The sequence below is a fragment of the Pseudophryne corroboree genome, chromosome 6 (genome assembly GCF_028390025.1).
Source record: "Pseudophryne corroboree isolate aPseCor3 chromosome 6, aPseCor3.hap2, whole genome shotgun sequence".
NCBI lineage: Eukaryota > Metazoa > Chordata > Amphibia > Anura > Myobatrachidae > Pseudophryne > Pseudophryne corroboree.
Genome location: NC_086449.1, coordinates 372114075 through 372138839, shown reverse-complemented (window position 1 = coordinate 372138839; position 24765 = coordinate 372114075). Strand labels below are relative to the sequence as shown.

At 45.6% G+C, this 24765-nt stretch overlaps 1 protein-coding gene and 1 long non-coding RNA gene across 3 annotated transcripts in view; one reads left to right on the top strand and one right to left on the bottom strand.

The window, feature by feature from the left end:
• LOC134932350 (uncharacterized) overlaps positions 1-7008 on the top strand; it is a 38548-nt gene extending 31540 nt beyond the window's left edge. The window contains exons 7-9 of the mRNA XM_063926696.1: positions 2356-2376; positions 5402-5660; positions 6275-7008. Of these exons, the coding sequence (XP_063782766.1) occupies positions 2356-2376; positions 5402-5660; positions 6275-6669 (675 nt within the window). The 3' untranslated portion in view covers positions 6670-7008. The remainder of the gene's footprint in view (positions 1-2355; positions 2377-5401; positions 5661-6274) is intronic.
• Positions 1-24765, bottom strand: part of LOC134932353 (uncharacterized) — a 231816-nt gene that overhangs the window by 191581 nt on the left and 15470 nt on the right. For both annotated transcript variants that reach the window (XR_010179324.1, XR_010179325.1), the window contains exon 2: positions 23932-24079. This is a non-coding gene — a long non-coding RNA (uncharacterized LOC134932353). The remainder of the gene's footprint in view (positions 1-23931; positions 24080-24765) is intronic.

Sequence of the window (24765 nt, the reverse complement as noted above, 5' to 3'; positions counted from 1 at the left end):
GGGTCGCGGGGCGGCTGCGTGACACTTATACTTTTTTATAATAATAATAATAATAATTTTATTTGTATTGAGCTCTTTCTCCAACAGGCCCAAGGTGTTTATAAATCACGCCTTCACAACAAGTCAACAACATCTGATAATACATATTATTTGCTTTTAGCATTTACACCACAATTATGCCCCCTTTTTGAAGTTAGCAGATATTTTTCTATCATAGAACTAATAGACGTCACTGTTTATAGTTACATAGTTACATAAAGGGAGATGTACTAAGCAGTGATAAAAGTGGAAAAATTAGACAGTGGAGAAGTTAGCCATTATAACTGTCTGATGTATTGTTAACGTGTTGCGTTTTATATGCCGGCTTTCGGGATGCCGGCGGTCAAAATACCGACCACGGCATCCTGATGTTAAGAATCCCGACAGGATTCCCTAATGCCCCCCTAACCCTCCCTTCCCGCAGCCTAAACCTAACCCTCCCTCCAATGCAGCCTAACCCTCCCCGGTGGTGGCTAAACCTTACACTCCCCCTTCCCACAGTCTAAACCTAACCTATCCCCCTCCCCCGCAGCCTAACCCTAACAATCCCCGGAGGTAACTATCCCTAACTCCCCCCATACCAGCCTAAACCTAACCCCCCTTCTCCATAGCCTAACCCTAAACCTCCCCCCACAGTCTAAACCCGGCGCCGGCATTCCAAGCACAGCAGCCTCAGTTTCCTGTTCTTAGCTGACAGGAGTGGTGCTCAGCATGGGTTTCAAGATTTGATGTTCAGAAATGCTAATTTGCATATCGCTAATGTGGCTTTGGAGCATTCACAGTGGCAAATAATCGCTCCATTGTGTACAGCATCAACATTGCGTACATTTCTGAATCAGGCCTTATGTCCAGGGCCGCCCGGTTACTGTGGGGCGTGGCCAAATCTGTGTAGGCATGGTCATGCCCCCTAAACATTTACAGATATTAGTAAGCATTGGCGCTGCAAAGTGGCACGATGCATTGCAAAGGGGGGCTCCAGTGGCTGCAGAGGTGGCATTTGTTCGCCTCATTACAAAATAACCCATCTTTGAACAATCTTGCTATTTTGGGACTTCCTTTATACACTGTAGGGTTCTCAGTAGCACTGACAGTAGTGGTGAAGGGGCAGTAGTTTTATTTTCCCATGCGTATCTTCATGAACCATGCTGTGTTATTCAGTGCTGGCCTGCAGCAATATAATAATAGTGGATATTTAGCTAATAATGCAAAATAGATTCATTATAGTTTTATTACATATATAAACATATGAAATTTCATTCAACGGGTCCATCTATTTTCTGCTTTATCTCCCTCGCCCCACCACACATTTCTTCTCCACTGTATAATATTTATACGGGATATCTGCATCAGACTACTTTCACTGTTGTCTCACATAGGGGCCAAGTTTCACATTATTTTGTAGACATTTAGTAATAGGGCCATTAATTATATACTGTAGGTAATGCAGGAGATATCATGGAAGTACCCTGCTGACCTTTCAGGTCCCTCTGACTCGTGGCACGTCCCTGTGACCTGTGGCTGCACCCCCTTTGCTGTCTGTGAAGCAGCCCCAGTCCATCCCTGCCGTTGGGTATCTCATATATGTATGTGTGAACTAACTTTACAGCAAACTGACATGCAAACCGCCCTGAAAACAAATGCATAACCACACTTTAGACCTATTATATACAAATTAACAAAGCGGGAAGAAAGAAAATGGTGTTCCCCCAACATTCCCACTAACCAACAATAAGGTTTACCAGACTAGTACAGCACTGTAGTAGGGGGGAGAAACACAGCTAGTGGCACTGTAGTGGGGGGAGAAACACACAGTGTGGGGTCCCCGTCATAGTGCCAAGCAGACCTAGGCCAGTCACCACAGAAAAATAAATAAAAACACCTACATGCTGCTATTTACCCAGTTAGGGGTCCTTTCATGTATGACAGGTTACAGTGGATCATACCAATGAATGGGAGCTTTCTGATTGGTCAGACGTGTAGCAATGCAACATTACAAAAGCACCATGGAACTGCAGCGGGATCGGAGTTTATAAAGCCAAATGCAGGGAGAATGTACAAACACAACACAGATGAGCCATACCCGGGTTTTGAGCTCAGAGCTTTGAGGCTGTAATGCTAATCAATAAGCCATAGTGCTGCCCAAAGTTCATTGGTTTTGAATCACTGAGGTTGATATAAAATTTTGCACTTATGTGAAACCAACATAAAAGATTTTAATGCAATCATCCAAGTACCTAGTACTGACTCGGTAACCTGTTTCATTACTTTGATAATTTGACTGCTACTTTCTGTTTTCCCAACTGCTGCAAAAAAAAGAGACTAAAGTTGTTTCAACCGGTGAGTCTCAGGGGGAGATTGAACACATAATACAGAAATTGATAGTGATGTATTTTCTCCATATTCATTTAAATTTATTAGGAAAATTCAGCTTCTGGTGTGCACATAAGCTTATTTTATATGCTTTAATAGTTGTGCATTATACACTTAATGGCAATCATTGTAGGACTTCAGAAAAAGGGTTAAGCCACACATATTATTTAGCCATCACCATAAATCTTGCAGTGGGTTGCAGCTGAACTGCTGTCAGTGGGGAACAAGCTAATAGCAATTAGGTGCCCAGTGGAGTATAAAGCAACTGCTGGGTCCCATAGCAAAATTCTCTGTGGATCTGGCAACACATGTCTAGCCCCTAACAGAATGCCCAAATGGGGCTTCACTGCATACAGCATGTTCCTTTACTTTGTATGTACATAACAGTTTCAAGAGATTATTTATTAATCTATGGTAACAAAAGGAAGGTCAATCTATCTTTAGAAAAACTGAACCCTCTCTTGGGTAAAATATGAAAGTTATTTCCAGAAGTGTTACAAGTTGAATGTCATCGCGGTACAAAAACTAGCGGCAAAATGGCTAATACACAAACGAATAAGATACTTGTCAGGACCGAAAACTACAAAAAGGATCATGGCAGCAACAACTGGAAACATTCCTGATTTAGGGCCTAATTCAGACCTGATCGCAGCAACATTTTTCTCTAATGGACAAAACCATGGGTGTCATTCCGAGTTGATCGCTCGCTAGCAGTTTTTAGCAGCCATGCAAACGCTATGCCGCCTCCCACTGGGAGTGTATTTTAGCTTAGCAGAAGTGCGAACGAAAGGATTGCAGAGCGGCTGCAAAGTTTTTTTGTGCAGTTTTAGAGTAGCTCAATACCTACTCAGTGCTTGTGATCACTTCAGACTGTTTAGTTCCTGCTTTGACGTCATTATCACGCCCTGCGTTTGCCCAGCCACGTCTGCTTTTTTCTGCCACACCTGCGTTTTTCCGAACACTCCCTGAAAACGGTTAGTTGACGCCCAGAAACGCCCACTTCATGTCAATCACTCTGCGGCCAGCAGTGCAACTGAAAAGCTTCGCTAGACCTTGTGTGAAACTACATCGTTCGTTGCAATAGTACGAAGCACGTGCGCATTGTGCCGCATGCGCAGAAGTGCCTTTTTTTGCCTCATCACTGCACAGCGAACGAATGCAGCTAGCGATCAACTCGTAATGACCACCCATGTGCAGTGCAAGTGAGGCAGATGTAACGTGCAGAAAGATATAGAGGTCTATTTTTTAACATTATGTTTACTAAAATAATGTGAAAAAGGGTGTTTTCACACCCTTTACACATTATTTTAGTATCACCTAAATGTATTAAAGGGCATTTGGATCAGTTTTCATAAAAAACTGCTCCAAACCCTTTAATTCCCTTTTTTTTTTTAGTAATCCACATTGCATTTCCCATACTTATAATGGGAAATGTGATCTGACCAGATTTACAAAAAAAATGTGAAAAAAATACGGCAGTATGCCCTGTGATAATCTCGCCAGCTCAGGCTGGTGAGATCACAGGGCAGCACTGCGATAGGAAGGCATTTGCCCAGCTCTCCCTGCCCCTGGCAGAGAAAGCTGAGCGGGACCCGGCTACAATGATCAGCTATGTGTGTCCAATGGACACACAAGCTGATCAAAGTGTAAAAAGAAGAAAGAAAAAAAACAACAACAGCGGACACCGGCTCCCTGTCCAGGGAGCCGGTGTCCGCTGCTCCGGTGAGTGCTGCCAGGCGCTGGGTCCCCTATATGCTGCAATGTGACCCCGGTGCAGTAAAGTGATCCTGCAAAGCGGCAGCTCACTTTACAGCACCGGGGGTCACCGCAGCACACAGGATCCAGCACCTGCCAGCCCAGCAGAAGTAGCGCGGCCCGGCTCCCTGGACAGGTGAGTATATTATCCTGCTGGGGAGGGGGTCGACCGGGCGGCTGCGGTAGCGGCGATGTTGGCGGGGGCAGCACATGCGCAGCAGGACATTGGGGTATTTTTTACGAAAAATACCCAAATGATGCTGCGAAGAGGCATCGCAGGGACAGAGCTTTACTGCAAGCTCTGTCCCTGCATGCGATAATTGATAAATCCCTGCGATGTAATCAATTATTGCAGTGCGAGTTTGTGCGATTTTATCACATGACATCCACATCCAAGATGCGGATGGTGATAAATAGGCCCCATAGATTTGGGTGGGGTGTGTTCAAACTGAAATCTAAATTGCAGTGTAAAAATAAAGCCCCCCAGCATTTGTGGGAATCATTCAAAAGCAGCCAGTATTTACCCTGCGCAGAAACAAAATAACACAAATCTAACTCTCTGCATATGTTATATCTACCCCCCCCCCCCTCTTGCAGTGCACATGGTTTTGCCCATTATAGAAAGATTTAGCTGCTGCGATCAGGTCTGAATTAGGCCCATAGTCAGTGATTCTGCAGAGCTTTTTAGTTGATAACAATTTTCCATAAGTTTGGAGATGACAGAAACCAGAACTTAGCAGCTTCCCACAATGGATTTAAAGTAGCATTCCACTTTACTTTTTGAGGAAGTGCATGAAAAATAGCCAATCAAATACATGTATATTAAAACATACAAACATCATCCCGGATGTTCCATTAGCCTTCAGTCACTGAAGAAATATTTTATAAAGAAAAAAAATTCAAATGAATGACATTAGCATTTTTTTTTAAGACATGCAGATTACAATTATAAATAAAGAACCCAGTAAATATGGAATCATCTTCTCAACTTGATCATTAAAATATGGAATGAGTGAAACACCTCTATATTCACTGTGCTGTAAAATGGCAGCATCTGTCTCTACAAAAGCGTTACTCGGCACTAATATTTTTTGCCCACATTCCTAATTTACCTCAGCTGTTAAATTAGCATTTACCAATGGAAAGAATTTTATGAGGTTTCATTACAAAACTTTTCAAATGTATGAAAAGAAAATGACATTTATGAAATTTATGATTACTATGTCAATTTTGACAGGTTAATCCCAGCAAATCGTCACCAGAGCCAGAGGAGCAAGGTTACCAAAATGCAGCTTACAGTGAGAGTCCTGGTGAAGAGAGCCCTTACAACGAGGAAGAAAAGGGATTGTCAGCCAGCATGCAAAGTAAGACCAAAGAGCCAAGCAAGATGGATGGGCAACCAGGGAAGCAGAAAAAGATGCCAGCAGTAGCAGTTATATCTCCGGGGAACCAGTGTACAGGGAACTCTCCATGCAGAAGTACACAGGTAATGTCAGGTAAGCCCTCTACTTATCAGTAGCAGAGCATCAGACTATCCTATCTATTCCTGTAATGATAAAAGTAACAATGTGACAGCAGGTACAGTACACAGCCATTGAAAAACAACAGCAGTTAAAAGCAAAGAAAGGATCTTATACTTTGTCCGTGCTTTTAACCAAGCATTGGCAGCATGTTCTTAAAGCCTTCCTTAAAAAATAATATACTATAGGGGATATGCCCCATGATTGCTTTAGCAATGTTGAAATTGACTTAAAGCACACCGAAATTTGTCAGAAGGTGTGTATATGTCTATTTAATCAAAGTAAAAGGAAGTTTAAAGAAAGCCTGATTTCAACTCCCATGTGTAGTAGGCCTTGTTGTTCTGAATTTCATGTATAATTATTTCCCATCTTACATTGCTATATTATGTTGGAAGACCACTTTCTCTGCCCCAATGTTCCCTAATACATTGGCATGTTTCATTTGCCACCAGGTCAGTGCAATATGTATTGCTGTATTCACCTGCTGTTAATGGAATATAAGAACTTACCTTATGAAGGATAATCTGAGGCTGTAGCATTATTTTTAATTATATGTGCCCTATAAATCCCGACCCTTTCATTTCCTGTAGCTGAACCTTTGAATAGAATGCAATGTACCCACCAGGAAAAGGCAGCACCCATGGAACTTCAATCAAAAAAAGTGGGGATCACCCAGGCCATGGTGGCCAAGGAAGTAATGGACAATAGTCAATTGAAGCCTCCACCAGTGGAAAGCAACAGCTGCAAACTCCAACCTGCTACTGATCCATCCTGTGATACCAGCAGTGAGGTAACAGAAAGACAAGATAATTCAGGGATGTGGCCCGAACCCCCTCCACTCTCCAGGCTGCCTATTGTTGTGGAAGTAAATGAGGAAGTGGTGGAACATGATGGAGAAATGAGTGTCCCTCATCCACCAATGAGCAGTGAGATCATCACTCCGGGTTCACTTATGCAGTTACTAGAAGACTCTATTGAATGTTAAATCCTTTTTGCCTTGTACTGTCCCCCATCAGTGTTTTACAGCTATTATTGTTGTGTGGACTATAGAAGGAATTGGTGACCACATTCTTACATCAATTCAAACCAATGCTACTAAATCAGACAGCGATGAGGAGCACTCAATGCATAATTAATATCTGCCAATATGTCTCGAGTCAATACATGTGCGTTACTGATCTGCTGCGAGAATAACTCTCTTCCAAGCACACTACAATGGTAAACACAGCAACTCTCTTATTGTACCTCTCTGTCTCTGAGTGATATCTGTATAACCAATGTGTGTCAGATAAAAAAAATATATACCTTACTTTGGGAATAAGCACCTGTTGTCCATTGTATAAATTATAACATTGCCCTATGAGGGAAATTTGATGAGACTAAAGCAGCATTCATAAAAAATGTGAATTGTTTTATATTTTCTTCTGGGAACATACTAAAGTAACATTCATTGATAAAACCTCTACATAAAGCCTGTCAGTCCTCCTCTAAACTCATTACTCAGTCCCTGTTTCCATACAACTATTCTCTATCCCAGTACACCTTCATGGCCACACGCCTCCCTCTTAGATCAAAAGTTCTCATGTGCAGGGCCCTCTTACTTTATTCTATTTTATAGGAAGATTGATTCACAACTGAATTCTGAAGGTAAATCGGAGCCTTGTGGAAAGGGGAGGAAAAAGAAGAGAGTTTGGAGAGAAAGATGTGCCCAGCAGCAGCAGCAGCAGCAGCACTGAAGACAGGTTGGAGTGGAGAGAGGTGGGAGGTAGGGAGGTCAGATAAGAGGAAGTTATATTAGTCCAGTCTAGAAACGACAAGTGAGTGGATGAGGGTCTTTGTTGCCTCCATGGTGAGAAAGGGTGTGATCCTGGAGATATTTTAAAGTGGGTGCCGCAAGACTGGGAGAGAGACTGTATGTAAGTTTTGAAGGAAAGGATGGAGCCAAACATAAAGCTAAGTCAGCAGGCATGCACAATAAAAGAGGTGGTGAGGTTGACAATGGATATGGGAGGGTGCGTAAGTGTAATAAAGCCCTGGGATATCCAGGAGGAAATAGAAGAGGGACAGATGGAGGCATGAGGGGGAGAGATGTTAGAGGAGGAGAGGTAATTCTGAGTACCATAAGCATGGTGATTATATTAGATCCCAAAATAGCTGTTAAGCTCACCTAAGGAGGAAACATAAAAGGGAAACAGTAGGGAACCAAGAACAGAACCTTGGGGGATACCTACTGTACTGTAGTGGAAGAGTAACAGAAGAGTAGAAACAGAGAGCGAGAGCAGACAGAGAGGTAGGAGGATAACCAGGTATCATGCAGTGCAAGGGAGTGAGGATTTGAAGGAGGAGAGGGTGGTCTACAATGTCAAAAGTGGGGGAGAAGAGAAGGAGAATGAAAAGAGAGAGTAGTTGCTCTGGGGTTCTGCAACAAAAAGGTAATTATTGCCTAGTGCGGGCAGTTTCTCTAGAGTGACGAGAACAAAAGCCAGGAAAAAGTGGTTCAAGCAGTAGTAAGAGGTAAGAAGTGTGATGAGGCATTTATAGACATTCCACATTAGGATGTTGGAGGCAAAGGGGTGAAGAGAGATGAGGTTGTAATTATAGAGAGTGCCAGTGTCAAGGGTAGGTTTTTTTTTATTGTAAGAGAGATACATGCTTCAATGCAGAGGGAATGATGTTTGACATGAGAGGAAGGTTGAAGAGATAGGCAAGATGAGAAGAGGCAATGGAAGAGAGGGAGTGGAGGTGGAATGTGACAAGATCAATGAAGGAGGCGGAAATAGGGGTGGACCAGATCAAAACTAGGGAGAAGGAAGTCACAGGCCATTCATTGAGAAAGACCAAATTATGGTTAGAGGGAAATAAGTTTAAAAGGAAGAAGGGTTAGTGGGGACATTAAAAGGGATATGGAAGTCACCTAAGATGAAGGATGAAAACTAAAAAAAAGAAAGTGGTGGGAGCCACGAGAAAAGTTGTCAATGCTTTGGAGATAGGACCAAGGGGGAAAAGATGATAGCAACACATAGGTAAATGCGGTGAAAGAGCAAATAGCTTAACCTCAAAGAAATAGAATTATAAGGAGGGTTCTGAGGGTATGAATTACAAGGAACAGCAAAGGGAGAGATGGATTCCAGAACACCACCATGCCAACCGCATGGTATAAGAGAATGGCCACCACAGGAGATGGCAATGGAAGATGTGGTGTCCAATGAGGATATCAAGCATTCAGTGAGGGCTAGCAGATACAGAGAGTTGGAAAGGAAAAGCTCATGGGCGAGGGCTATTTTGTTACTAATAAAACTGGCAGGCTAGAGTGTGAAGGAAACAGCATGAAGGGGAGAGGTGTGAATGAGATTGTCAGGGTTATTGGAGTAGGGAGGTCTTCGTGATGAGGTGAGGGGGTGACTGAGCAAGAAGGGGAAACTGCCATTAGCGGACAAGGAGGGAGTTCAGTATGTCAGTGCTTTTACTAGCCATAGTGAGTCATACCCTTCATTCCATTCTTCCAGACTCTACTCTGCCTTTGGTTGTGTCATTATGTTATCCCACATATTGATGTATAATTCTGCAGTTAAATAAGATCATTATAATGGTAATAATAATAATAATAATAATAATAATAATAATAAGGCTATGCATGCTTCAGCAGATGTGACTTTATTAGTACCTGAGTCCATAGGCGTTTCTGTCATGGGTACATTGTGTGCAGTCCACAAGGGCCCTGTGTCCAGGGGGGCCACACCTCACCCATTTTGTTTTAATACTCACCTTTCCAGAGTCCCACAACAGGCGCTACAACCGCAACAGCCACAACAAAAAATCACTCCCAAAATGGTCGCCGTGCATGTGCAGTACATAATTAGTCTCCGGACCATGACGGGTGCCACGCCTCCTGAGACCTGCACTTGCGCAGAAGACTCCGGTACAGTGCCGCGCCGTGGAGAGGAGGGGGCCCACCTGGAGTCGGCACACGGGCCCTCTCCTCTCTTAAAACGCCCCTGCCTGAGTCCTTTTGATTTAATCTTCTTAGCATGGATAGCCTTAAAGCCTTGTCCTGCTGGGATAACTAGAGGACTGAGTTTGGGAAACCTAAGCTATAAAGCATCAAATCTAATCAGTTGTATATTTATGGAGTGATGACAAGTATGGCTTTATTGCTTATTATACAATATTTTCAAATACAGATTTGGCCTTACTCAGCTCTCAGCGTGACACATATTCACTAGATCGATGCCAGATCTTGCACTAGGGTTTTGCAATTGTACAGTATGTTTGCATTGCTGTCACTACTTAACTATACTTTCAATTGAAAAAAAAAATTGAAAAAAATATTTGCATAAAAGTATCGGAATATTTGCAAATAAGTAGCATCATGTTACAGAAAAAGTAGCAAAGAGAGTGATGACTAATCAACATAGCTGTCTATACAGAAGGTAATACATGAAAAAATCATGTCCTACATACAATATAGTTATCTATGACATACATACTGTACATGACAAATAACAATTTACAGTATGACAACATGATTTTCCACTTTAATTAACATTGCTGTCTATATAAGAGACTCATAATGCGGCTTAAACTGGGCATACACTATACAATTTCTAGCAGATCATCTGCCAGACCTGGCTGATTGGAATGAAAATCTGGTAATAGATTCTCATCTATCCATAATGACAATCGACCATTTGCTTCAAACACTGGAAAATAGACAAAACCTGTTGTTCAGACAAATTGGTTAAATCCATGATTTAAGCAATTTGTATGAATGGCCGTTTTTGTCTGAGCTCTCATCCATTACCAGATTTTCATTCCAACCAGCCAGATCTGCCAGATAATCGTATAGTGTGTGCTCATCTTTGCTACTTTTCCATTAATATTATGCTACTTTCTGCTAATATTATGCTACATTTATTTTTGCAATTTTTACACAATTGAAAGTGCAATAGATGAACAGGAATGTTTGGAGAGAACTTGAACATTAGTAACAGCCTATACATGATGCACCACTGTTTCCATACTGTGGCCAGGGCCGTCTTTTCGTATGGGCTCAATGTGCACTTGACCAAGGGCCACAGGCTTATAGCTGAGGGTCCCCTTTTTCCAGGGGTACCAGATTTTTGAAAATTGGCCCTGGGGAACCGGAGATATCCAACTTCAAAGCATTGGTTCATAACTGAGCCCATTAGTTGCTCTTCCCAGCCAGATATCTCAGGTTCTGTCTGACATAGAGTGTTTCTGAGGGTATACTCCAAAAGCTGGGACTCTTGTTTTTTTTTTTGGTGGACACTGGCACCTTGTCTCCATTATGCCCAGAACCAGAGATATCAGCCTTCCAGCAGCTGGTCCCTGCTCCAGCTCCATGCAGTTTTATATTTTCCCCAGTATATTACTCTGGCTCCTGAAATCTGATCCCCAAGTCTCCAGTACCTCCTGAAAGGGGTGTAGTATGCTATGCTGGCGGTCGGGCTCCCGGCGGCCAGCATACCGGCGCTGCAATCCTGACCGCCGGCATACCGATAGCTGGCCGAGCGCAAATGAGCCCCTTGCGGGCTCGCTGCGCTCGCTACGTGCGCCACGCTATCGATTTACCATGCAGGTACATACAGCAGCAGCACTTTGTAAGAAAAGATTGCAAGTGAATTTGAGTACAAACGTGTAACAGTTGGGTGGCATATTTTCATTATTTTGCTCTTGAATTTGATTTAACAGCATGGATCTCTTGGAAGACTGCGGTCACTGTGAACTCGTTTTTGGTGAACATATGCATCTCACGGGATCTGTGGGCTATTCAGAGTAGCACTGAAGTCAGATGTATCTCCTCTTGGGCGTAAATAGATGTAACTGGGTAACATAGGTTTTCTGTGGGTGTGTATATACAGTAGGTGGATATCTGCATCTACTTTAGAGGTCGCATTTCATGTGATTCTGAATCAGGCCTGGTATCTGCTATGTAATAGTCTATTCTTCCATATAACCAAATCATCCTTATAATTGTAAAATGGATGTGTATTTTTTACCCAGCACTACACCATAAACTTAAAATTGTGATAGCAATATGTTAAATACTTTGTACCCAAGTTATTTATATCTCTCATTTTTTAATTAATCGAAGACTAGTCAAAATTCTAAAAAGTGCCCCTTTTTATGGTTATAGGGACTATAAAAACAAACATGTTTCTGGCATGTTTCATGGTAAATGTTTTTTGTTTAAAATGTATCGGTGTATTTTAGAATGTATTTCCTCAAGCTTTAAAATAAGAGTTCTTGGTCAAATTTAGCATTTTACAAAGTTTTAGTGTTTGTTAATGAAGTCTTTTTAAAATGACTTGTATGATTTTAATCAGTTTAGGAAATAACAGTAAATACTGTACCACATCTGACATTTTTAGATTAAAAATAAAAATTTTTGGTCATTTTCATATTGCAGTTCTCTAAAATAAAGTAAAATGTCCCACAGCACGCAGATTTCCGATTATTGGTAATCTGCTGTTGCGCAAGGTCCATGCGCAGAACGGGACTTGCAGTGTCGCCCGTATTACCTATGATTGCCAGGTAGTGGCATTGAGGGGGAGTGGAGGGGGCAGGGTGGGCTTGTGTTCCTGAAAATTGGAGCGTTTCATCCCTGTTTTATGGATAGGGAGAGCCAAGGGTCAGCTGCCTAAGCTGAGGCTTACTCAGCTGCCTGTCCGCGTGAACATCCTGACCGATGGTCGTGATGTTGAATACCAGATTGCAAAGTCGGTCGCAGTTTGTTTGTGACCCCTCCCCCTGTCTAGCACCTGATATATAATTATCTCCAGGAATGATTGAGCAACTACCACTGTTTGTCTGAAAGTCAGTCGCAGTGCTGGGATCACAGCTACATTCAGGAGGTGTCTCTTGGACTGAGACATTCCTCCTTCGTGTTCCTCCTTCAAATTGGGTGAAAATTCAAAGCTACTTACAAGTGGCTTTGCATTTCTGTCCATCCCTGAATAAGGTCCAGTGTCCAAATGAGACCTGATACAGGTTAGAAAGCCGGGGATGCACTCATTTCAGATAATGGGGCCCATTTAGCAAAAAGTATTTGCAGCTATGTCCCCGAAAACACACGTTTTCTGGGGCTAGCCGCAAATACTAGGTATCCCCCGAACGTATGAAGGAGGGATTGCAGCAGGTATCTCCGATACCTGCTGCAATCCCTCCATTTCCACCAGCAGCCTGTCCTCCATTACCCAATGTATCAATATCGACCCCCGCAGCTACTGCAATCTCCTAATTGCGGTAGCACACTGTAGCCTATAGGCTACATATTCCGGGATGTAGTTCCAGCAAAAATGGTCCCTGTGCATGGCTGTCACTATGATAGCACATGCACAGAGGCCTGGTCACCCCGCTCCGCACATCGCAGGGACGGGCTCCTTTCGGAACCCTTGTCCCTACATGTGCAGGGTGATACATGCTACTGATAGGATCGCATGCAATATGCGATCCTTGATTAATGGGGCCCTCAGTGACTTAATTAGCTCTGTCCCTATGTACAAACCACCAATACATACGGTACATCTCTGCAAAGCAATATATATATATATATATATATATATATATATACACATACAGGAGCGGTTCATGGTGCGGGCAAGCAGTGCCTTCGCCCGGGGCACTGCGGTCTGGGGGCGTGGCCGCAGTCACCCCGCAGGCACCGCTGCCTACCCGCACCCCGCTCCACGCAGCAGACGCCGTGGGCTGTGTGGGCGTCCGCTGCAGCTGGCTCCAGGGACAGACACTAGAGGTCAGTATTGACCTCTAGTGTCTGTGCGGCGTTGCTATGGTCTCCCATAGAGAAGAGCCAGCGGCCAGACAGAACAGCAGCAGCAGCGGTCGGGAAGCAGGAGCGGGGCAGTGGTAACTATTTTTTTAAATTTTTGTGTGTGTGTGTGTTTGTAAGCGGCGACAGGGGGCACAGCGACAGGGAGCAAAGCAACAGGAGGCAAAGCAACAGGGAGCACAACTACTGGGGGCAAAGAGAGGGGGCACAACTACTGGGGGCAAAGAAACGGGGCACAACTACTGGGGGCAAAGCAACAGGGGGCACAACTACTGGGGGCAAAGCAACAGGGGGCACAACTACTGGGGGCAAATCTACTGGGGGCATAGCTATAGGGGCACGACTACTGGGGCAAATCTACAGGGGGCATATCTACTGGGGGCACAGCTACAGGGGGCATATCTACTGGGGGCACAGCTACAGGGTGCATATCTACAGGGAGCATATCTACTGGGGGCACAGCTACAGGGGGCATATCTACAGGGGGCATATCTACAGGGGGCATATCTACTGGGGGCACAGCTACAGGGGGCCAGGGCCGTCTCCAGGCATGTTCGAATAGAGCGGCCGCGCAGGGCGCCACCCTTAATGGGTGCCGCGCGCTGGCGCCGCCATATTCGAAGCTGGAGCCGACCCTGTGCAGCATTGGCCCAGCCGTGACCTCTTGTGTGCGCTATGCGCGCTGTGCGGCGCCGGTGTCTAACGTCAGACGCCGGCGCCACGCAGCGCGCATAGCGCACACAAGCGCTTTGGAGGCCGCACGCCCGCCCCGCCGCACCTGGACCCGTACCTGGACCCGCACCTGCGCCCGCCCGCCCGCACGCACCCGGACCCGGAACTGCACCGCCCGCACTCGGACAGCAGTACTCCTCCCCATCCCAGCGCCGCAGGTATTTTTTTTCTTGGGGGGGGGGCACATTTATGGATGGCACTGTGGGGGCATTTATCTGGCACTGTGGGGGCATATCTGCACTGTGGGGGCATTTATATGGCACTGTGGGGGCATTTATCTGGCACTGTGGGGGCATTTATCTGCACTGTGGGGGCATTTATCTGGCACTGTGGGGGCATATCTGGCACTGTGGGGGCATTTCTGTATCTGGCACTATGGGGGCATATCTGGCACTGTGGGGTCATTTCTGTATCTGGCACTGTGGGCATTTCTGGCACACTGGAGGCATTTCTGGCACACTGGGGGCATATCTGGCACTGTGGGGGCATTTATCTGGCACTGTGGGGGCATTTATCTAGCACTGTGGGGGCATTTATCTGCACTGTGGGGGCATTTATCTGCACTGTGGGGGCATTTATCTGGCACTGTGGGGGCATATCTGGCACTGTGGGGGGCATTTCTGTATCTGGCACTGTAGGGGCATTTATGTATCTGGAACTGTGGGGACATATCTGGCACTGTGGGGGCATTTATGTATCTGGCACTGTGGGGGCATTTCTGGCACTGTGGGGGCATTTATGTATCTGGCACTGTGGGGGCATTTCTGTATCTGGCACTGTGGGGGCATTTATGTATCTGGCACTGTGGGGGCATTTATGTATCCTGCACTGTGGGGGCATTTCTGTATCTGGCACTGTGGGGACATATCTGGCACTGTGGGGGCATTTATGTATCTGGCACTGTGGGGGCATTTCTGGCACTGTGGGGGCATTTATGTATCTGGCACTGTGGGGGCATTTCTGTATCTGGCACTGTGGGGGCATTTATGTATCTGGCACTGTGGGGGCATTTATGTATCCTGCACTGTGGGGGCATTTCTGTATCTGGCACTGTGGGGACATATCTGGCACTGTGGGGGCATTTCTGTATCTGGCACTGTGGGGGCATTTCTGTATCTGGCACTGCTGGGGGGCATGTCATGTGTAGCTGGCACGGCTGGGGAGCATATCATGTAGTGTTCCCGCTAGGCGTCTGTGGCTAGGCAATGAGTCTCAGTGCTCTGCCTGGCGCAAAGTGTCTAACGTGCTCTGCCTGGCACAAAGTGTCTAGGAGGTTCTACCTGGTGCAGTGTGAATTAACTGCACTACTGTGTGGTGTAATGCGAATTGCCACTATAATGTGGCCACGCACCATTCCCACGAAGCAACGCCCCTAAAATTTTGCTGCGCGCCGAAGGCGCGCACTGTCCATGCTTTATCATGTAGGTAGATGAGCACCAAGCATTACAGTATGTACATCATTTTGCCCTCCTAACTTAAAAATGTGCCCTCCCTGTGATCAGCACCCTGCCCTAAAAAGTGAACACTATCATGTGTAGCTGGCACTGCTGGGGGGCATATTGTGTGTAGCTGGCACTGCTGCGGGGCATGTCATGTGTAGCTGGCACTGCTGCGGGGCCTGTCATGTGTATCTGGCACTGCACATTATGTGTATCTGAGACTATACTGGAGACATTGGGCGGGATGTATTTCATACATCGCCGCCCCTCGCCGGTTACCGCAGCGATGTTGATCGCATATGTACTAACATATGCGATCAACATCGCGATGCGGTGACGGAGGCCCCCCGCGATACCTGTTGATACCTCCCAGGGGTCCCCACACAGGCTAGATGCCGGGAAGCATTAGCAGGCTGCCCCCGGCGCCTCCTCCTCCCCCCTGCAGCCGGAAGGACATCCGGCTGCGTTGCTAGGGGGAGGAGGAGACTACCTTCCGGGTCCAGGGCAGCCTGGAGGAGGGTAAGCTGGGGGGGAGGGGGGCGGCGTCTGCGGCAGTGTCGACGGTGTTGGCGGGTTGCGGCGGTCGGCGAAAAGAAGCCCATAGGCTTCTATGGGGTATCGCCATCCAGAGATGGCGATACCCTGGACGCCGAAAACGCGGCGGTAGGGTGTTAGTAAATATGAACATGCGGTAAAACCCCCGTTTTCGGGGGTTTTACCGCATTTTTGCTTTAGTACATCCCGCCCATTGTGTGTAAGGAACCCTACTGCGGCTGCTAATTGTGTGCGTAGAGGGGGTGTGAAAATATATTTATTTATAGTCTAATAATATGAAGTTATGAGGCCACGCCCACTTTTCCAGAGACCACACCCACTTTTCCTGGAGCGCGCGCGCATGGGGGGGGGGGGGCTCTCTTTTACATGTTCTCGCACAGGGTACTAGTAGGCCTGGAGCCGGCCCTGCAGGGGGCATATCTACTGGGGGCACATCAACTGGGGAGTACAACTACTTGGGGCAAATCTGGGGGCACAGATAATGGGAGCATAACTGTGGCCACGCCCCTCCCCTATGAAGCCACTCCCCTGTATATATTTTCGTGCATAAACTGTTTTGCCGCGTGGGGGGGGGGGGGCGCCGGTGGAAACTTTCGCACTGGGCGCCACAAGGTGTAGAACCGCCCCTGTATACATACTATGAAAACCATTGTCAAGTCCTGTGTTATATAAGCGCCATCCACTCTATGGGGGACATTTACTAAGCAGTGATAAGAGTGGAGAAGTATCCCCATAAACCAATCCGCAGTTCTGTATAATTTTATAGTATGGAAATTATAGATGTTACTTCAGTGCTGATTGGTTGTCATGGGCAACTTCTCCACTGGCTCAGTTCTCCGCTCTTATCACTGCTTAGTAAATGTCCCTCTATGTCTCATTGTATTTCCCTTATACGTGATAAATGGAGCACAGGATGCATTGTGAAAACCTACTTTTTTCCAAATGGAAAGTAAAATCAGTTTACATCATCTATGATCCATAATTCTTTCTGAAAGCTCTGAATGCTTCTGCGCATGAACACATTATAACCATCGATGGTTATACTATCAGGTGGTTTTGATGAGATGGCGCTGGATTTGATGTCATAAGTCAGGCAGCCATATGATGCTGGGATTCCGATGTCCATTCCTAATACAACCCTGGCCATTCCATGATGTAAAAGAAAATAAATAAATAAAAATCAAACAAATACCAAACACTAGATGGCAGTAATAGAAGAGTTTATTTCCTGCACCCGTTTCCGGAGGTCAGTCTGTGACTGTGTGTGTTAACAGTTACAATGGCTCCAGTGACTTACTTCCAGTGGACATTCTCAGCCACCATAGGATGACTCAGATGATTGATGATGTGACTGATGTGAGTTCAATGATGCTTCTTTGTATGCACGCGGTGGATTAGAGATGCCACCAGAGGGCATCTGTGTACAAGTCAATGCGGCTGACCACATTAGGAATTTTTGCAGAATTGCTGTTTACGGAATCACAGCCACGACAGGATATGCGTTTTCCATTGAATTAGGCCTTAGATCAGTAATATCCTGATTCTGAATCACATGCAAAGCGGGTGCAAGTCCAGATGGCTGCAGCACCCATACATAGTACCATATATGGATGGGGTTTGGATGGATCGGGAGTGGGGACTATTTTTTCCTGATTTAACCGTATTCTTGTTGGGAGGTATGTACATGTATTCCTAGCCTTGGAAAGTCTTGCACAGCTGGGATAATTATAAACACCAGTTTTAAAAAATACTGACATCTTTTTAATTGTTAATTATTTGTTACAAACTTTTTTTAAGCAATTAAATAAAGTATGAAATATTAAAATAGTTTATTGTCACAGCAAACATTGGCTAAGTATTGATTGTTAGCAGTGCCTGTGCAAGCTCTGGTTGACATCCCTCTGCTTCTTAGCTGGCCATCTCCTCCTACATTGTGCCCTTACCCCTGCTGTTTCTTATATTAGCAGGTGGAAGGTGGGGGAGGCATCCTCCACTCCTCATTGGGAGTGTGGTGGTTAGCTGTGACATCACACACTCTCAACCTATCACAGAAATGGAGGAGGAGCAGCTGGCTGCCTCACAGATAAGAAGCTGCTGGCTGCTTTTTCTCCATGACAGCTGTTGGCGCTTCATGTGGGGACAATTAAAACACTAGATGAGTAATATTATGCTATGTTTTATTTGTCCCCCTAGGCAACTGGTTCTCATAAAGATAGCACTGGTCCTAGTTGCTTGTATCCCAATGGTAATGGTGATTATACACCTATCATCAGCAGTCATCAGAGAAAACAAAAGGCCTTGTGAGATGGACACCGCAAAAATAATCTTCAGCCACCTTAACAGCAGTGACATAGGGTCCTGGCGAGGTGTGAGGGATGCCAGACAGCATTTGGTAGAAAATATTTTCATTACCTTTACTATATATTTGTGCCTGTACACCATGGGATTCCATTTACTAATGCCTGCATATAAAGAGGGATAGTATTTTGGCCAAATATAACTTACGGGCTGCCTGCTATTATATTTTGACTGTGGGGGTAATTCCAAGTTGATCGCAGCAGGAAAATTTTTAGCAGTTGGGCAAAACCATGTGCACTGCAGGGGGGCAGATACAACATTTGCAGAGAGAGTTAGATTTGGGTGTGGTGAGTTCAATCTGCAAGCTAAATTGCAGTGTAAAAATAAAGCAGCCAGTATTTACCCTGCACAGAAACAAAATAACCCACCCAAATCTAACTCTCTCTGCAAATGTTATATCTGCCCCCCCCTGCAGTGCACATGGTTTTGCCCAACTGCTAAAAAATTTCCTGCTGCGATCAACTTGGAATTACCCCCTATATACTATCAATGTCTAGTCTAGTTCAACCTATGTGTTAAATGTTGTAAGTCATGACCGTAAGGGTGTTTCTTAGTTGTCTTTATTTAGAGTTTCTTTGTGAGAGTTACAGTGTTAGGGGCCTATTTATTATCAATATTTTACAGAATTCCTGCAAAAATTAACATTCCTTTAAATGTACATTATAAAGGGGTGACGGCAGCATATATTAGCGATATATGCAGCTGCATGCCCTCATTTTTGTTCAGAAAGGCAAAATTATGGCATGTACCAAGTACCAAGCTCTGAAAATTTAGGCTACGAGTGGGAGCTGCTCCTAAGCCATTGACCAAGAAAGTACAGTAAGGAGCTCTGAGTCTGTGAGTAAAGTGACGTTGTCAGCATTATTGTGTCTTCACAGCCAGCACACTCTGCAGCGAGCGATCGGGTCGTAATGACCCCCATAGAGCACATTAGTGACAGCCATATAATACAGAGAGCATCAGTGACCAACATAAAATAGAGACTATCACTAACCATTATATAATATAGAGCGTATCAGTGACTGCCAAATAATACAGACAGCATAAGTGACTGCCACATAATGGAGTGCATTAGTGGCTGCCATATAATATAGAGCGTAATAAATTTACACAATGAGAGGTCTTATTACCTTATTTATTGAACCACCCTTGTATGTAGAGAACAGAGATAGAGTACACTCATACTTACCTACAATAATCTCTTCTCCGAGTAGGAACAGCCCTGACCAAATTTGTGTTCCAGGCAACATTTTAGCTGGTGCCCTCTCCCTGAAATGCCATCTAAACGCAGCACATTATACCACACTGAAACATAGAAACATAGAATTTGACGGCAGATAAGAACCACTTGGCCCATCTAGTCTGCTACTTTTTTTTATCCTTAAGGTAATCTCAATCCTTTTTGAACCTTAGTGCCACACTATGCAAAACACAGTGCCCCATTATGCCACACCGTATCCCCATTTTCACACGCACAATACACATGCATGTCACACAGCGCCCTCATTATGCCACACACAATGCCCAGATATGTTACACAGTGCCCCCATTATGTCATACTGTAACCCCATTAAGCTACACAGTGGCCCCTATTGCTACTGGAGCACACTACTGTGCCTGATGTGTCAGGTTCCATTCCTTCTGATCCCTTTTCAGCCTTGCACTCCAGTTTCTCTGGATAGCGCTGCAGCTGCTCCTCTTTGCTGCATACAGAGCAGCTCTCGGCTTCCTTAGGCATGGCAGAAGTAAAGCCACACTTAAGGAGCTGCTTAGCGTTGTGGCTCAGTGTCTGGTTCTTAGGGGGTGATGGGCAGTTGGACCGTTGGAGGTCTATTTTGTAAATGATCACAAATGGCCTGATTCAGGTTCTGTTGTAGAAAGCCTAGCAGCCACAGTCGGACTGGCCCACAGGGGAACAGGGGAACCCACCGGTAGGCCCCACTACCTGTGGGCCCTCCTTCTCCTCTAGTGATCAGGTTCCAGTCTCTATCCTAGTGCACATGAATTATGCATTATACATATGTTATATTATACGTCATAAGAACATGGTTTATTATATATTTACTAAGGGGCACAGAACATGTACTCTGTAATGGTTAGCCAAACCTCTATGGTGGCTGGCCACACCCTTAAGCATGGGGCCCTACAACAGCATCCCCACGGTGGGCCCTTCATTCCCCAGTCCGACACTGCTAGCAGCTATCAGGGTCTTAACTAGTATAGTACAGATGGTGCGTCACACACAGAGAAGTTTTCGTGCGGGTGCGCCGTCTGCACTTACTCTGATTTGTAGTGTCTGTATACGGGGAAAGGTGCAGCGATGGCTGCTGTGTAGGTGACAGTAGGCAGTGCTGCGTAGTGAGAGAGGCTTACCCTGTGCAGCCCTGTGGGAAGAGCAGTGTACTGGCAGATGTTGCAGGAGTCCGTTGCGCGGTGCAGCGCTATTGGCCTGGGAGTGGAAGATGGCTGGACGGATGGAGAACACACACATTTTACCTGGCGTAATGTGTATAAGGGCCCAGGGGGCTCTACCAGGCGTAATGTGTATAAGGGCCCAGGGGCTCTACTGTGGAGTAACGTATATAACGGGTACTTCTGTGCAGTGTAATGTGACTAATGGACATCACTGTGCAGTGTAATTTGAATTGGTACTATTTCTTCCCCATGAAGCCACGCCTCTGCATTTTTCGCGGCAATGTACCTATTTTAAACTTGGGGGCACTAATTCTCTTTCTGGCACAGGGTACCAAAATGCCTAGTTACAGCTCTGGCAGCTATGCTTACATATGGTCAATTATTCTCAGTTTCTTATATAGTGTAGTATATTCCATTGCGCTTTACATTACGCAGGGGTGGGTTTCTGAGTACCTAGAACCCCCCCCCCCCCATGGCAGCCGAACAGTCAGCGCTGCTGAACAATTTTTTTTTTTTATGCGGTGGCAGGCACTATCTATAATGTGGCTGCACTGAGAGGCTGCTGCTGCCCGCAAGTAGGGAGAGCCACAGCGGCAATGCGCCGACCTCTCAGGCACTTCTCGTGTAAACTTGAAGCTGTGTGACTGAGCTGGGTGAGGCGCGCCGTGGCGGGGTAGCGGTGAAGTGGAGGCTGAACCAGTGAGACAGTGACTGTCTCTTGCCCTCCGTCTCCCACTAACTCTGCAGCAGCCGGGAGTCGGAAGTCTATAAATAATGCTGGCTGGGTGAGGTACGATACATACTGCCCCTATTGCTGTGCTTTCTGTTAATTGGGGGGAGAGGTGAAGTAGGGTGGATATGTGTTTGCTGTATGCATGTAGGGTGTGGGTGTGTGTGTGTGTGTGTGTGTGTGTGTGTGTGTGTGTGTGTGTGTGTGTGTGTGTGTGTGTGCAGTATTTGTGTCAATTGATGTCTATGTATATGTCAGAGGTGCACAACACTTCAGAGTCTCCATATATATATATATATATATATATATATATATATATACTGTAGTTTTCCTTTTTCCCACCTGAAGAATACCTATGTTGAATTTCATCTTCCTAACATATCGGGAAGTTGTAGAGGCGGGCAGGCCCGGGGGGCAGGGTGCAATGTGCCCTCCCGGGCCACGCTACTGCCAAGGGTCACTGGCCAGCCGCCACCTTCCACTACACCAGCGGTGGCCAACCCACGGCTCTTTCTATCTCCGCATGCGGCTCGTAAGCTCCCGTGGTGCCTCCCGCTGCCCTAGTCTGCAGTGCCCGGTGCCGGGCCGTGAACCAATCAGAACTCGTGGACCAGCAGCCAATCAGGAGTCTTAGCTGCTGGTCCGCGAACTCTGATTGGCATGCTGCGCTTACCTCCTCTCACAAGCAGCAGACTGAGCAGAGCAGTATGGCGGCAGTGAGCAGCACTTGGGGGGGGGGGGGGCGCAGTGTGGGGACATGTGTATCTTACACTGGGGGCATATCTGGCACTGGGGGACGTGTATATGGCACTGGGGGCATATCTGGCACTGGGGGGACATGAGTATCTTACACTGGAGGCATATCTGGCACTGGGGGGACGTGTATCTGGCACTGGGGGAATATCTGGCACTGGGGCACATGTGTTTTCTGGCACTGGGGGCATATCTGGCGCTGGGGAGACGTGTAGCTAGCAGTGGGGGCATATCTGGCACTGGGGAGACGTGTAGCTGACAGTGGGGGCATATTTGGCACTGGGGGCATATCTGGCACTGGGGGGACATGTGTATCTGGCACTGGGGGCATATCTGGCACTGGGGGGACATGTGTATCTGGCACTGGGGGCATATGTGGCACTGGGGGGACATGTGTATCTTACACTGGGAGCATATCTGGCACTGGGGAGATGTGTATGTGGCAGTGGGGGCATATCTGGCACTGTGGGGACATGTATGTATCTGGCACTGTGGAGGCATATATGTATCTGGCACGGTGGAGGAATATATGTATCTGGCACTGTGGGGACATATATGTATCTGGCACTGTGAGAGCATATATGTATTTGGCACTGTGGGGGCATATATGTATTTGGCACTGTGGAGGCACCCATTTTTTGGTGTTTTTATATGTATGTGGCACTGTATAGGGGCTTTATTTGTTTGTGGCACTGTACAATATGACTAAAAATGGGGTTATGAAACAAGGTCATACTCCTACAAACGTCAAACCGAAAAGGTGTGCGCATAAAAATGGGGTGTGGCTTTGTGACAACTATGTCATGCCTCCATTTTTGCTCACGCACCTTCGGCGCGTGCATGATATGGCTCTTACCCTTCACTACAGGTCTTTACTGGCTCTTTGCCACTGACTAGTTGGCCACCCCTGCACTACACAGCTCTGCTAAAGCCACGGCCACACTGACAAATGTATAATAAAGTATCTTTGGGATAATTTACACCAGGCCTATTTGTTTTTATTAATAAATATTTTTTAAAGAAAAAAACCTCCATTTAAGTTGGCACCATTACTTATGGGCCAGTGCTCTGGACCTGCCCCCCAGGCTAAAAGTTGCCAGCCAGCCCCTGAGTAAGAGAAGTAGTGATGAGTGAGTGAGTGAGTGAGTGAGTGCTTTCGCATTTATATATCAAGCCTTGGAGATTGATAAACTGCACAGTGATAAAGTACAGGCCAATCACCTCCTAACTGCCATGTTACAGGCTGTGTTTGAAAAATGACAGGAGCTGATTGGTTGGTACTTTATCACCATGCAATTTATCACTCTCCAAGGCTTGATAAATCTGGGCCAGACAGTGATGCGGCACTCATGGCATTCGGAAATAAAGAAACTCCACCACGAGGTTCGGTATCAATGTTTCAACTGTAAATTGTCTTCATCAGGAAGCAGCAATAAACAAAATGTGACATCTTACCTTATATACCCACCACTGTGCTTGTGAATACACGCTGGCCGATTCCCGCTACCCGGCCGTGGCGCCCAAAGATGACATCATCGCTGCACAAGGTATGCCAAGGAGTCCCTTCACCATGACAACCCAGGTGCAGTGTAAAATACAGACACTGGGGAAAGATACAAGGTATAGAGAATATAATAATACACATATAAAAAAAGAAAACATGTTACACTGAAAGAAACATTACTAAGAGATACATATTGTCATAATTAGCAAATGCATAGGCATAATGAACATTACTATTGTATGCAGTAACTATGAAAAGATATAGAGCAAATATCATATCTAGCCAGCAGATACTAACCTAATGAAAATGTTAACCCGAATAAACAACACTTTTGAAATTTACATTTTATTAACCAAAACACGTTACAGGGCAGAACAGTAATCAAAGAACCATACAAATGTGTACATGGAAAGAAAACAGTAAACATAACCCATCTGGGAAAAATCAAGTAGTATAGAATTGCACAAATATGTGTTTCACCGTATTAATGTATCAGGAACACTGAGCATATATAGCGAGCAAAAGTCCATTGTGGTATCCATAGATGAATGTAATAAACCACACTTTTTAAATACGAAGCTGTAGAATGTATATAGTTAAGTAAACCAAGATAAAGGTATCATTTCATTCAGACCCTTAGGGCTGATGCTATCTAAACGCTGAATCCAGCTGGATTCTCATTTAAGTAAAGCTGATCCACGATTCCCTCCCCTCATGCTGTTGAGGGGGGAATGTGATCAATCAGCCGATATCTGACACAGACCAAATTGTGTCATGCTTCTAGA